Raw genomic sequence first — 15,252 nt, 5'->3', positions numbered from 1 at the left:
TTCAACTCCTTCCCTCCTTTTTCCTTCACATTCTAACTCAACACAACCCTAGGCTCAGGAACCGGCGCCCCCCTCCTTCCATCTACCCTTTTACAGTCAGTCCACAATCCTTATTCCAAAAATAAATCCTCCTGATGAGATGATGAGAGGCAACAAAAAGCAAAGCTAAAAAGTTTTATGCTTTTGTTATGGGACATTATTTGGACAGAATTATTATCATGTTTTTACAAATTTCCCTAAAACAAATAATTCTGGATATACCCAAATTACTCCAGCCTCCTGGCCCAATATGTTTTTGCAATTACTTGGCACTCCAACTCTATGCTACTTAAATTAGTTAACAGTCACCAAGTTATTTTTAGGCCATAGCAACACACACACTCCACTATACCTAGCTTGTTATTTGTACTCCTTAGGAACAAAATTTGCCTTTGTACTGGCACTATCATTTCCTTTCAATCAATATCAATAAAAACATTCTACCGTATTTATGGAGTGCTTACCATGTATGTGTGTAAAGTTCTGAACACTTTACACACATTAATTCATTTATTTCAGAAACTAACACTTTGAGATAGCTATTGTTATATCCTCTTTTGGTTAATGAGGTAACTAAGGAACTGAAGGATTCAGTTCCTTCCCCAAGGGCACATACCTAGTTAGAGGGGAGCCAAGGCTAGCATTCAGGCTGACTAGATCCAAAGTTCTGCCTTGATTTCTCCATCATTTGCTACAAGGCTAATGTTTGACATTTTAGCCTTGGATGTTAACCAGAGGCTCAGAATAACAACAGCACGTTTATGAATGTAGATATGTCTTTATTTCAGGTATTTTTTAAAATCCTCATAACATCTCTGAGAGAAAAGGGGAGACTTTTATTCCCTTCCCCACCCCACCCCCCAAAAAAGGGCAGGAACAGAATATTTTTCACAGGTCTCTGATTTCTGAGCCTAGCCATCCACTTTGTCATAGAACTCTACATTGCCAATAAGAGTATATTTCAGAATTCTTTTCAACTAGGGAAAAGTGTGCAATGTATGGTGCTCAATTCTAAGGAGTGATGAAGTTTTATAGTATAAAGGCCTAACGGCCTGCATGATCAAATCCTCCCCATGGATCATCCTTTTAAACCATTTCCCTCTTCTTCTCGCATTCCCCCAGTAAAGGCCTTTGGTACAGAGCAGTCCTATAAAGATTGTAGCAGTTGGTCATTCTTTGTTTTACAACAGCATAGAGCAAGTACAGGCATGGGCTCTGACATACCAGGGAGGAAAGGGGACACACAGACCCCAAGGAGGCACCTGGAGCCCTCCTACTCCCAGGGAGGGAAGCTCCTCTGTAGACCTGACTGCCAGTCAGTCACAGAGGGATTCGAAGTTGAAAAGCACTTAAAAATGGGTACATGACACTCAAGTGTTTATGAGTGAAAATGTTCATAGTATACTATACAATATTTCCAGCTTTATTGAATTTGAAACATTAAGTTACACATTAAACATACTTAAATACATTAAAACGTTATCTATATTATATTTTTAAATATTTCAACAGAAAAGAGAAAGCAAATAGGAAAAATATAATTGTTTAATCTGGTTGATAGGTGTATGGATGTTCATTACACACTTTTCTGCTTTTCTATATGCTTGAAAATGTTTATAATAACATTTTTGAAGGCATATACTGTCTTTAAGAAAAAGGGGCAGTAGACTATTTCTTCCTACCTAAGTAAATGACAAATTATTTCCCTGGACCCAGCTTTACTGAAAAGAAAGGGAGCCTGAAAAACTTTATAGCAAAAACGGTAGCTCTCGTTATGGATGGTCTAGAATTGTTCAGCTTTCTTACTCAGTTTGACTAGAAAGCAAGTTTTAGTTGATTAAAAATCAGCTTTGAGTAAAAAAATATAATTCTTTCAAAGACCTCACAAATCCCTAAATATTTATTCATTTGGATCATTTTCACCAGGTTGAAGAGAAGCACAGGTCTGATGCCATTTATTCTTCAGAAGATGAGACTAAAACATAGATTCTAGCATAGGTCACAACAGGGAGGGCACTGTAAATTAGAACAGTAACTTAATCCCAGGGGCTGCCATGCCTCTGATCGGTTTCTTCCCAACCTGACACAGCATTACTAAAATGGCAAGTTAGCAGCCGCTCTGCTTGACAGACAGCACCAAAAATGGAGAGTATGGCATGGAGACAGGGGGACAAGGATCTTGGACAGGGAGGGTAGCAACCAGTGTTTACAAACATAAACCAGAGCATCAGATGGGCCAGCCATAAATTACCCAAGATTGTACTGAAATCTCTGAAAATAAACTAACAAGCCTTTAGAAGTTTCCTCCTTATGTTCTAACTATGCCCCCCTCCCACCAACTTCCCTGCAAAAATCACTCCTTCCGAAATGGTACCACTACCACTCTTGCTGAAACACAATCTTATCACCAAGGGAGGGGATTACTCAAATAAATCTGAGAGGAGAAGCCAGACCAGAATGGTCTGCTTGACCCACTCAAGAATCTGAGAGAAGTCTGCTGGTCATGCCTTTGGGGAATGCCCACCCCGTCTTTCACCACAATGGTGCTATGGTATTAATCTCTGGTTTACCAAGTTGAAAGGATAATGAAGGGCATTCTAATATTGACCCATTCCTTTCCCTTCTTTTCCATCTTGGTCCCAATTTTAGGCCATTCTCCCAAAAGATACCAAAATGATAATGATAATTATAAAGCAGAATATAGACCCCTTCACTCCTGAACTACATATTTTCAATGAAATTCCCAGATATTTGAAGAAAAGGCCCCCAAAACTACAAATAATCTAACCTCTACCACCAGAGCATCTTCCAAGTCGACTGCCGCGGTGTCTCACCAACTCGAAAATGATGAGGCCTCACAGTGGCTGCCCAGGGCGCCCAGTGGTGAGGTCAGCAGTGTGTCCTGCCCCGCCCCATTGAGGCAATCTTACTCTGACACTGAGGAACAAGTCTAGGCTGTCCAGAATCTCAGCTGCATCCACAGGAAAGGGAGAGAGGAACCTCACTTTCACAAGTAGCACCCAGGAGATTCATTTCTCAATGACTGATGGGTCACCCCTATCCACAACTCCACCCACTGCAAAATAGAGAGTAGGGTCTGCAACTCCTTGTAATCATCCCCATGATTAGGAGGTCTAGGATCATCTTGATCCGTGTTATTTCCTCTCTTCAGATTCCTCTCTTCAGATCATGAATACACAAAAGACTTGCTTTTTATCATGAACACCTTTTTATCATGAACACCTGCTCTGCGTGAGAAAAGAGGAGATCATCATGATCATTGGCTATCCTCCTCTTTGCTCCCCAAGACAAACTATTACAAATGGGAAATTCCTCGGTAGGATTTTCTCATTTGTAAGAGGCTAGACACATCAAGATTATGGTAAGACAATAGCAGGGTAAATATCCTGGGAATCACTCAAAGTCAACCATACAAGAATACAGAAACAATAAAATACAGAGCTATATGGAAGAAATCTGAACATATTTGTGACCTCAAGAAAACCCACCACAACCACCACCACCAGGAAATGCCTAGAAGCTTCTGGAACTCTCTACATACAATTCTTTCATGTTCTCCTTCCCAGCAAAGCCCACCAGCCCTAAGGAGAGATGTGCCTTTGTGGTAGTGTAGCCCCATGAGGGCAAGTTTGAGGAGAGTGGAGGGTGGGAAGAGGAGATTGTGTCAGTGGAATTCAGAACTATAATTCCCAGAACACTGCTTAACACTGCCTCACTGGGAAGACAAGAAGGAGAATGGCAAAGCTGTCCCATAGAGACAAAATAACTAACTTGCTCACCCACATGTCCTATTGCAATTTACATATGCAATGTGTTCAAACTCAGCAACACCTTTGGTCAACACACTTTAGGAGACTGGTTGGAGATGTGACCCAGAAACTGTGTACCTTGGCTCAAAACACAAGAGGAGAGAAGAGAGAAGACGACTATCTCTCACTACCACCACCAGGTAAAAGATGCCGAATGAGAGTGATGTACAGTGCCCCAAAAGTCAGTATCTGAGGGCAAAGAGGTGCAACTAGGCTGGGCACAGGATGCAGGCTACTTGGAAAGGTTAGGCAACACGGTATGGAAGGTGCTCCGCGAAGAGTGGGTGAATAATTCCTTCTGCCAGAGCTCAGTTCCGCTAATCTCAGTTATTCTGCATTCAGTATACTGGGGCAAGTGACCCATTACTCCATCTTGGGAGGAGCCATGATGCCAACCGTTGTCAGGTGAGGCCAGAAAAAACAATGGGTTAGGGAGTGTTTCATAAAAACGTCTCTGTTCCCTTGGAGCCTTGGCAGAGGAATGGATGTAACTGGTGAACTTATACTTTATATGGGGCCTTAGAATAAGAAGCTCTGCCCTTCTTCAAGGTCACTTTATAAACCACATAAAAGTCAAGCTGGTCAGAAAGGTGAGAAAGAGAAAGAATTTCCCACAATAAGAACTGGTACCTGTAGGTTTACTTGTAGTTCACCATAGTTGCTCCTTCCTCTGTTCCATCAACATTGGTTAAGTCTGAGAGACAATAACTTTCCAACTAGTGATTGATTGGAATAGAGCTAGCAGACCAGGCATGACTTGAGATACCATCTGGTGTGTATAAAGCCCCTTTTTAGAAAGATGAGAAAACAGTCCCAGAGAGGTGAAATGACTTGCACAATGCAAATTAGAACCCGAATGAAGGGTAGAACCCAGATCTTCTGGCTTCCAGTTCAGTGCTGCTGGGTTTTTCTTACTAAACCAAAACAATAAAGAGCATAGAAGGGAAGACAAGAATAAAGTCTATTTTGGTCTTTGGTAGCCAGGGTAAGGAGAATGCTGTCACTTCTACGAGAAAACCCAAAGTGAACCTGGCTAATCAGGACCGTGCTTGGGAAGGGAGCAGGGGCATTACCTTTCAACACCAGAGGTTCTTTGCCTTCTCTCTTCAGGGACTCGAGGACTATGTGAAGTGGCTGGGAGGGCATCACTCGGCTTGGCTCATTGGTATTCTCATCATAAACTATAATTTCTTTGGAAAAGATCCTCTTGAAAGAGTCCTTGCCTTCCCTACAGGAAATCAAGTCTAGGACAGTGATCTTGCCCTGCTGCAGTCTCCGCCGGCTGATCTTATCGGCACAGTTAATGTGGACAGCTCCTTGGATGTGACTCTTGTTGTACTCCATGAAGGGCCTGCAGTCAATGATGACAGGGCCCTGACTCGGCAGGTGACTCTTGCTGCATTTGGTCATCTTCTTTGCCAAGTCATTGGGGTAGATTATTTTGATGCTGGCTAGCTGCTTGGGGGTCCCTGACACAGGGCTGCCCACCCCACTTGATGGACTTAGAGAGCCTGTATTCTCATTATTGTTGACCATCTGGTTAGCAGGGCAGGTGGTAGAGGTTCCGATGGCAGTGGTGGTGGTGCCAGCGGCAATGGCTTGGGTTTGGGCCTGATTGTCCTTGTCGTAGGTTGCCACAGTGCAGCAGCTGGCACTGCTGCATCCACAATTCAGCGAGCGGGCAGAGCCGCTGGATGAGGGCATATACGTCAGATTCGCAGCCTTGAGGGACACAACGGTGGTGGCGATGACAGGAGGGTGGCTGTTGCTGCCTGGGGTGGCAGAGCCAAGGTAGCTAGAGTCTAAACAAAGGTTGAGATCCTGAGGTCGGACGGGCCTAGATAGTGCCACTACTACCCTGTCGTCTAAAGGAGACGGAGGCATGAGGAGGCTGAAAACTGGCAATTCAAGAAGAACTCAAGACAGTCTGTAAAGAAGGGGAAGGGGGAAAGAAAGAATAAAGTCACGTGACACAAAAGGCAGTCTCATCCAATCCCTGGGAAAGACCTTTGCATCCCTCTGAGCAAAGTCGTCCTAATTGCCCTTTATCATACCATTATCAAAACTTGAAATTCATTTTTATGTATTCAAAGAGGATGCAAACCTGAGGGCTCCAATCAATTTGGTTGCTAAGTCTAAGGTTAAATTTGGATGGAATGTTGTAAATGTTAATGAACAACCTTTCCTGGACCTACATAAAAGTTCAGCTGTAGAGAAGGTATAAGCACAAATAATTAGAAAGGCTGAAGACAGAAGGGAGGCTCTTAAGAGGCATCTATTCTGAACCTCAGCTCTCGGGCAGAAGTACACTGCAAACAACTGAGAAAGACCCATCTGTCCACCCTTGCATGCTTGCCATTTAATTCCCTCACTCGCTGCAAAGGCAAAGGGGTAACCAAGAGCACTGGCATGGTTCACAGAAAGGTACAGCAGCTAAATATACATCAGGGTGGATGTCAACTTTCTGCAAATCCCGTTAAGTGAATCTCTTTAACTTGGAGCTATTCTTGCCTTCCATTCTCTATTGGGGTCCTTTGAAAAGCACAACATAGTCATATTAAAACCTCACATGTTGTCTTTTGGCCTCTTATAAATTAATCTGCATTTCCCCTTTTCACTACTAACTGGTGTCCTAAAACGAAATCTCAAGCCATGGAGCCAGATCTGGAAACCTGGAAACCCCAACCCCGGCAAATCCATCACCCTTTGCTCTCTCACCTGCCCCCACCCTCATTCCTGCCTGGAAAGGACAACTTGGGTTCTCCTCCCCTCTTCATCTCCCTGGCTGGCACAGATTGTGCATCCTAGAGCTTCTCTCAATGGGAGGCAGCCACGTTGTATAAGGTTTCAATCCCATGCAGATATCCCCCCTTCAAGAGTACTGATTCCGTAAAGAGGACTTCCCAATTAGCCTGTACTCGTTGAAAGGGACAGTGAATTGTTGCCCACCGGATCTATCTCTGATTTCAGAGTGTCTGCAAAAAGACAGCTCCTTCCTCCTGTAGGCACAGGGGCACTCTACAACTCAGGCTTGCTAACTCTTCTTCTTCTATTAGACATGCACATAGCAAAGACGCCAAACCCCACGCCAAGAGACGCTCACCTAAACGAACTTTAAGAGCTATCAGGAAAAATGCCATCTATCATCCGTCTACACACGACCGTCACCATTCTCATCCGTCTACACACGACCGTCACCATTCTCTGACACAGAACCAAAGTGTCACAGGCGGAATCCACACTCACGCGCGCACACGGGGCACGCACCCATCACGTCGGCAGATCTCCAACGGCTCGGGTTTCTCTCACCCACCTTTGGATGGGAGCGAAGGAGTCAACCCCCCTTCCCTTGCGTAGTATTTTTTCTGAAGAGCGAGTACTATTCCAGAAGCTATAACTGTTTCCCGGTTGGACCAAGCGGTGAAAGTCTTTGCTATTGTGTTACCTGGTAGGACACGTCCAGGATCAACATACCATTTCTTTTGAGAGGGACGCATAAGCGTGTTCACAGAGACACGCGCTGGGACCCCCACCTCCACACAGAGTTCAAGGCTCACACACACACACACGGAGTGTATAGAGAGACCTGCATCCCTGCAGCAGAGGGTCGGGCGTACATACTGCCCGTGAAACCATCCAGTCTGGCCCAGAAAATCTCCCAGAGAAATACTGAGCTATCCCCTCTCCCTTCCACCACTAAGCAAGAGCTGGAGAGAAAATTAAGTGGTTAGAGAATGCTTCTTCCCCATTCCTGGAGCACTTAACATCCCCCCGCCCCCCGCTTCACTCCTCGGCACACAGCGCACTAATGAGCCCCGAGCATTTAAAACTGCCGCAAAGCATCCCAACAAACCTCATTTTTTCTTCGCCTCAAATCCAAGTAGACTGCAGGGAGTAAACGCACAGGGTAGCAGGAGCCAACGGCCGGAACCTTATAACCCTACCTGCTGTAGCTCCTCCGTCAGCATCACATCTCTATCTCTCTGTCTCTGTCTCTCTCTCTCACACACACAGATACACACACACAAACACACACACTCACACTAGCACCGCCTTACAATCCTCCACCTCCAGTCCCGGGCTCTCAGGAGTAGTCGCGGTGACTTCCACTTACTTCATAAATAAGTGTATTCCTCCACCATCTGGCGCTCCTCTTCAGCTATGGACTCGCACATTCAGCCCCCATTCACTCGGCTTCATTGATCTCCAGCAGCAACATAGTTACTTTCTCTTTTGCTACACTGTAAATGTAAGGTTCTGAGGGGGCGGACTCGCCGCCGACCGACGGCGGGTTGGACCAATAAGAATCCGGAGAAAGCCGACCGCTACCTCACAGAGCCCCGCGACCAATGGGCAGCCTAGGGGGCGGGTAAGAAGGCGTGGCCTCATCTCTTTAAGGAGGGTTTATCCGAAGCTGCTCTGGGTCCTCGGTGTTAAAACACGGGCGGTGATGTCATTGGCAACCAATCAAAAACTTAAAAGAGCCAGCCGGGGCCGCGCGGAGCAGCTGCTCTCTATTTACATGTAAACCGAACCGGCAGGATGCAGTTAACCCTTTACCAGGCTGAAGCGTCAGCGGGCTGGACGCGCTGCTCCGCTAAAACTGGCTCTTCCCACTGGACGGGATCCTCCAACACTCCCTCACCCGGGGACAAACCACGCTATTTTTCCTCCTTACTATGGACAGATGATCAAAAGTATCGGAGTAACTTTCTAAAGGAAAGAGACTGCGATCACCGTCCCTAGTGGGAAAGCCGGGTTCTCTCCGAGTTGCTCGAGGTGACTTGACAAACGCTAAGCCAAAATTCGCGGACCTCGCCGGGTTTTCTGCGCTAGGACCAGCATGAGCGTGCAGCCAGGGGCGACGTTTCCGCTCCGAGCCGCGGCCCGGGGCCACGCGCTAAGGGCCCGAACTTGGCAGCTGACCGTCCCGGACAGGGAGGCCCTTCAGCCTCGACGCGGCCTGCGTCCTCCGGAGGGCCCTGCTCCGCCCGGGAAGCGTCCGCCTCCCGCCCGCCCGCAGATGTCGCTGCCCCTCTGACTGTCCCGGCCTGACCGCCGCGCGCCGCCCTGCTGCTCACCTACTTCCGCGCCCCGGTCACGCCCCTGCCGTCCCCAGGCTAACCCTCCCGGGGCTCGACCCAGAGCACTAAGGCGGCGCCACTGAGGGCTGCTTGGAGGAGGAGGCTTGAGTCGACGCCAGAGGCGGCAAGGGACGCGCCCTGAGCAGCGGTGCAGAGGCCAATCCCCTGGCCGGGCGTCCTGGGGCCCGCTACGCGCCCGCTGCCCCTCCGGGGCTGGGTCCCCGCCCGCCGCCGCCCCCCTTTCCTGCCTGGCGCGCTGGGTCCCCGCGCCGTGCCAGCAGCGCGCAACCCACCCGCCCCACATGCCTCGGCCGCCACCCCTCGGTCCTGCACGGCCCCTGCCGAGGCCAGGACCGGCAGCCCGACGCTTCTGGAACAGCCTCAGCTGGCGGAAAAGAGCCAGAGCCGAGTGCAAATTGCTAGATTGAATGGGGCCGGAGGAGCGTGGAGGAGGTGACGCCGCCTCTTCCCGCTCCCCTGACTTTGGCCGGCCCCAGGTAGCTGGCCGCAGCTCCCGTCCCGGAAGAAGAGTAGGGGGCGGGGCAAGCCGCCCCATGCCTAGTCCGGAAAATATTCTCATTAGGGAAACTGCAGGAAAGTTGCCCTGGGATACAAAAAGAAGTGGAGATGAACAACCCCAGATGAACTGTGGAGAGTCTACGTCCAAGAATCCTAAAGAAGTAGAGCTTTTTCTTTTCTTATCTGTGAGAGAAGGGATAAAAAGTGAAATAATGGAATAATACATTATGAGCACTAGGGAATGTTGGGCTATCGTTTTTCTCCCTTACCTGATTGGATGGGGTTTGGAGGTCTACTTCAGACTCCAAGCCTAGTAGTATACTGAGTAGCAGGGGCATATTCACATAATTGTTTTCAGGGCAGATCTGAAATCAGGAGGTGTCAGACCATAGCTAGCAAGTCAGCTATGCTCAATGAGCTGTGAAGAGAAATCCCCTTGGGCACCTGCACTTACATGCAGGCACATAACCCCCAGTCCAGCTTTTCACACCAGTGTTACGACGGGCATCACGTACACATCCGATAGTCTTACATAGGAGAGGATTTTGTGTAACGTCTGTTGACGAAAATAGTCAATCTCTGTAAAATATTTGAAGAGATTTATTCTGAGCCAAATATGAGTGACCACGGCCTGTGACACAGCCCTCAGGAGGTCCTGAGCACGTGCCCAAGGTGGTTGGGGTCCAGCTTGGTTTTATACATTTTAGGGAGGCATGAGACATCAATCAAATACATTTAAGAAATACATTGGTTTGGTCCAGAAAGGCTGGACAACTCTAAGGAGTGGGTGGGCTTTCAGGCTATAGGTAAATTTAAACATTTTCTGGTTGACAATTGGTTGAGTTTGTCTAAAGACCTGAGATCAAAGAAAGGAATGTATGGGTTAAGATAAGAGCTTGTGGGGACCAAAGTTTTATTATGCAGATGAAGTCTCCAGGCAGCAGGTTCAGAGAGAATAGGTTGTAAAATGTTTCTTATCAGACTTGAACTCCATGTTGATATATAATAGGGCTCATCCCACCCTCACTTCCCCTCATGGCCTGAACCAGTCTTTCAGGATAAATTTTACAGGAGCCTGGGTTGAGAAATTAGTCCGTTGGTTGATATATAATGAATGGGGCACGTCCCACCCTCACTTCCCTTCATGGCCTGAACCAGTCTTTCAGGATAAATTTTACAAGAGCCCTGGTTGACAAATTAGTCCGTTCAGAGGGTTGCCTGGGAAGGCGGGGTGGGCGGGGGGTGGGGCAGGGGGGAGCTTAGAATTTTATTTTTGGTTTACACCTCTCTCCATCCACACACCAACACACACGTCAATTCACCCTCCTGATAATAGCAGAGTGCTTAGGGCACACCAATTTGTTCTTAAATGTTTGAAGATCAACAGGTTATGGTCAGGAAACTTGGGTTCTGGGTAATTTCTATACAAATCAGAAAAGAACTTCCCAGAGGTTCTACCCTTGATCTATCTGGAGCTGGAAGGCTGAAAGCTTACCTTTCCCTAAACATAGGCAATTCTGGGAAAATTTTTCATTAACTCAGAGTTTGAGAGTTCTAAGTTCTGATTCTGACTCTATCTGTTATATCTGTTCATCCAGTCTCTGTCTTCATTTAGCCATAGAATGGTAATACCCCAACTCAGAAGAAAAAGGGAACTCATTCAAGCGCTCAGGGGGGAAAAAGATCCCCTGCTGATAAAAGGCATTCAGTGGAAAAAAAAAAATTAATTTACTTGCTTTAGGAAATAAGGTGCCTATCTTTAAAGGTATATATGATCTATAAATGATGAATTCATTTCTAATGCCTCAATATCTAAGCCCAAAGTATAGATTTATACAATTGCAGAAGAGTTCTTAACAGCTTTTCCCACAAGGCCCAAAAAGGAAAAGTAATTTCAAGAAGAAATGTAACTCTTGTAATGAGATGATTGTTTTATTATAGTTTCAAAGTAGTAGGTTATTATAATTTAGTTGACTAAGAATCTAAGCCATCCAGGCTGAAACATTGGGAAAGATGGCAAAATTCCTTATCATGTATCAAGCCTGAAACGTGGAATAATTACCAGATTATGAATATAAGCAAAGTTGTAGTTATTTTTTAAGTTAGGCATCTCTAAGTTTATATTCAAGTCAAAAGACTGGTGAAAAAAATCAGATTATAGATGGAATTTTTTTCCATTCACTACTCTTCAGAACATCTTTTGGACAAGACGTGATTTTGTTCCTGTTTTTGAGTGATAAATGTGAAAATACTACACTGAAATATAATGCCCTGAGACTTAAATTCGTAATGCTAGTCAGCCAATGGCTACAAATCTGATCTGTATATCAATAACCAGCAGCAGAGCCTTAATGTTAGTTTCAGTCCCAAAGAAAGAGTGAAGCATCTTCATTCAGTCTGGATGTTGTAACATGATTGTATTGAGCATATCTTTGTTCCCACAAACATCATAAGAAAAATATTGACTGTTTCAGCCAAAGTGCTATGTATTAAAGTCAAAAGATGACAATAACTTAGGCCAACATATAAGATATAATATGGATAGTATTTAGCAAATGTATTAATTAAATTACTTCTTTTTTGTGCACTTAAATGGTTAAGTGTGTGGGGTAATGGCAGAAGGTGGGGCCTTCAAAATAATCCTCAAGGTCAAGGTAGATTTCTGGAGGTATTGGAATTAAGGCAGAGAATGGCTTGGAGAAAACTTAAAAATAATCCAGGATAAAGATGATATTATACCAGAAGGAGTGGGGAATAAGCTGAGGAATAGGAAAGTGGCATGGTAAGTGTTTGAGGTCATTGAGACCAGCCTGGCAAAACATCCAGCAACACTCTCCAGGCCTAGGGAAGGGCTGATAAGAAGCATTCCCTGAAGGAAGGAGCTGCTATGGTTTGAATGTTCCCCCAAAATACATGTTGAAACTTAATCGCCAGTGTGACACTATTAAGAGATGAGGCCTTTTGGAGGTGGTTAAGTCATGAGGGCAGAGGCCTCATGGAAGGGATTAGGGCCATTACAAAAGGGCTTCAGGGAGTGAGTTAGTTTTCTTCCATTCCCCTGTGGGGACACAGCAACAAGGTGCTATCTTGAAATCAGAGATTGGACCCTCACCAGGCAGTGAACCTGCAGATGTCACCTTGATCTTGGACTTCCCAGCCTCCAGAACTCATGTGAACAATAAATTTCTGTTCCTTACAACTTCCCCAGTCTCAGGTATTTTGTTATAGCAGCACAACTGGACTAAGACAGTGGCTACTGTAATGATGGAAACAGAGGCAGGGCCATGTGCTTGTCCCACTATCTATGAGTTTGGACACAAGAGGCCTGCAGTTCTTTCCTACAAAATTCATGGGCAGGTGTGCTTGTGACTCAGGAAAAGGCTCTGAGCCATTTAAGGCTCTGTATCTGTATTTTCCAGTGTGGTGGTCATTTGACACATGTGTCGGCCACTCGAAGTGTGGCTAGTCTGAATTAAGATGTGCCATAAGATTAAAATACACATTGGATCTTGAAAACTTTATATACAAAGGGTAAAAGACATCAGTGCAAGTGGGGGGCAATAGAAATGGGAGCAGGGGTGAACTGGTGGAGCCTCTGTGACCACAGTCTTGTCCTCCACACCTTCACACTTGACAGATGCAGATATAGCTATGGATAGATATATGTCTTATTCATGGGCTTCCAAAGTAAAATTTCAGTTAAAGAAAGGATCCTGGTTGGGATTTTTTTGTTGTGGTGGTTCTGGTTTTCTTGTTTGTTTTTTGTTTTTTTGTTTTTGAGATGGAGTCTTACTCTGCCGCCCAGGCTGGAATGCAGTGGCATGATCTTGGCTCACTGCAACCCACGCCTCCTGAGATCAAGCAATTCTCCTGCCTTAGCCTCCTGAGTAGCTGGGACTAGAAGGCATGCACCACCATGCCTGGCTAACTTTTGTATTTTTAGTAGAGACGGGGTTTCACCATGTTGGTCAGGCTAGTCTTGAACTCCTGACCCCATGATCCACCCACCTCGGCCTCCCAAAGTGCTGGGATTACAGGCGTGAGCCACCACGCCCATCCTCTGTTTTGTTTTTTAATCCTGTTTCTCTTTTTTTTTTTTTTGCCTGTAAAGCAATTTCACTGGATGGCATGGCCAAAGCATGATTGACCTCAGACCTCTGTTCAAGTTCACTCTGGCCTCTACTGATCACACAGAGGTGACTGGCTGGTTAGGGGAATTAATATGCTCCCTGTCTTCATTTAGGCAAGCAGATCCCTTTCAGTTTTTTCTTCCCCTTCACTGCTCCCCTATTTGTAACCCCACAAACATCTGCTGCTCTTTCTCAGAAGAGGATTTTGCCTCAGACCAAGTGTGTGGACCATGGATGTAAACTTATTTTCTTTATGAAAATAACACACACAAAACATTCACTGGCCTTGGGTCTCCAACAATGCCCTCCTCTGTGGCGGATGGCCTGTTATTATTATGTGTTGCTACATCAAAGACTGTTAACATTTTCGCCTTCACTAAACTGAGCAATCATGTTTTATCATTACGATACGCTGTCAGCGCCAGTTTCTCAACCCCAGGAGGCTGGGTCCAACTGTGTTACCGAGGGATGCAAAGTTATAAGGTAAACATGCACGCAAAGCATTCATAAACCCCCTCAAGACTTGTTTCACGTCTAACACTAAAGAATTAATCTAACGTTCTCAGCATCTCCTAGTAGGTTCAGACTGTACCACTTCTACATATAAGAAGTTCCTTTAGACAACAAAGTGCATCATAACGTACTTTATCTTTACAATTGAATATTAACTGAACTGATTTTAAAGATCTAGAATTTGGGGAAAAAATAATCATAGGTAACATATTACTAAGTGTTTTGTTCTGTGCTAAGCACTGCTGTAAGTGATTTACATGCATTAACTCACTTAAATCCTCACAGCCACATCGATCTATAAGTAAGTACTTTTTTATTAGCTTAATTTAAAGATGAGAAAACAGAAATACAGATGGGGTAAATAATTTGCCCAAGGTCACAAAGCTAGAAAGCAGCAGACTCAACACTTAAACCCAGACAATCTGGCACCAGAGCATCTGCTTTTAACCATTTTGTGTTATTTCATTCACTCTTGTTGTGATTTTATAAACTTCTATCATGTCCCCCTCAGTCTCCAGACTGCAGTATATTTTTAATTGCCTCTTCATAAGAATTTGCTGTTTTTTTCTTTTGTTTTCTTCTGAACTTTTCTAAGTCCATTATGACGTGAATCTCCATGTGGTCTCACTCTTACAACCGCAGCCTCCACATTGGGGAATGGAACCAGACCTCCACTTTATTTCCAGAACAGTCTCAAATATTGACCTAAATTGTGTCAATGGCTTGGTTGCTACTGCAGATTGGACTGGTAAATTCAAGGAAGAGCCTATGACACTTCTATTAGCAAAACCATGTCTTGTTTGCCATCCCATCCCTAGCAGGTAGCCCAGGAGCTAGCACATAGTTTGAACTCATTAAGCTTCGGTTCAGTGAGTGCGTGACTGAATGAATGAATGAACTGAGAATGTTTTTTAAACATACTCTCTTTGTCCATTCAGACTGCTATAACAAAATATCATAAACTGAATGGCTTACGAACAACAGAAATTTATTTCTCACAGTTCTGGAGGCTGAAAGTCCAAGATCAAGGTGCCAGCATGATCGGGTTCTGGTAAGGACTCTCTTGTGGGTTACAGACTACTAACTTCTGGCTGTGTCCTCACATGGTGGAAAGTGTGAGGGTTCTCTCTAGGGCCT

The 15,252-nt window shown here is 45.3% G+C and overlaps 1 protein-coding gene across 1 annotated transcript in view; it reads right to left on the bottom strand.

Moving 5' to 3' along the window:
- DUSP10 (dual specificity phosphatase 10) overlaps positions 1-9,716 on the bottom strand; it is a 42,251-nt gene extending 32,535 nt beyond the window's left edge. The window contains exons 1-2 of the mRNA XM_003807600.5: positions 7,984-9,716; positions 4,943-5,796 (exon numbers count right to left, since the gene is read on the bottom strand). Of these exons, the coding sequence (XP_003807648.2) occupies positions 4,943-5,753 (811 nt within the window). The 5' untranslated portion in view covers positions 5,754-5,796; positions 7,984-9,716. The remainder of the gene's footprint in view (positions 1-4,942; positions 5,797-7,983) is intronic.
- Between the last annotated feature and the right edge of the window lie 5,536 nt (positions 9,717-15,252).

This window comes from Pan paniscus, chromosome 1 (genome assembly GCF_029289425.2).
Source record: "Pan paniscus chromosome 1, NHGRI_mPanPan1-v2.0_pri, whole genome shotgun sequence".
NCBI classification, from domain to species: domain Eukaryota; kingdom Metazoa; phylum Chordata; class Mammalia; order Primates; family Hominidae; genus Pan; species Pan paniscus.
The sequence above is the reverse complement of the archived record's forward strand: the minus strand, read 5'-3'. Positions and strand labels throughout refer to the sequence as shown.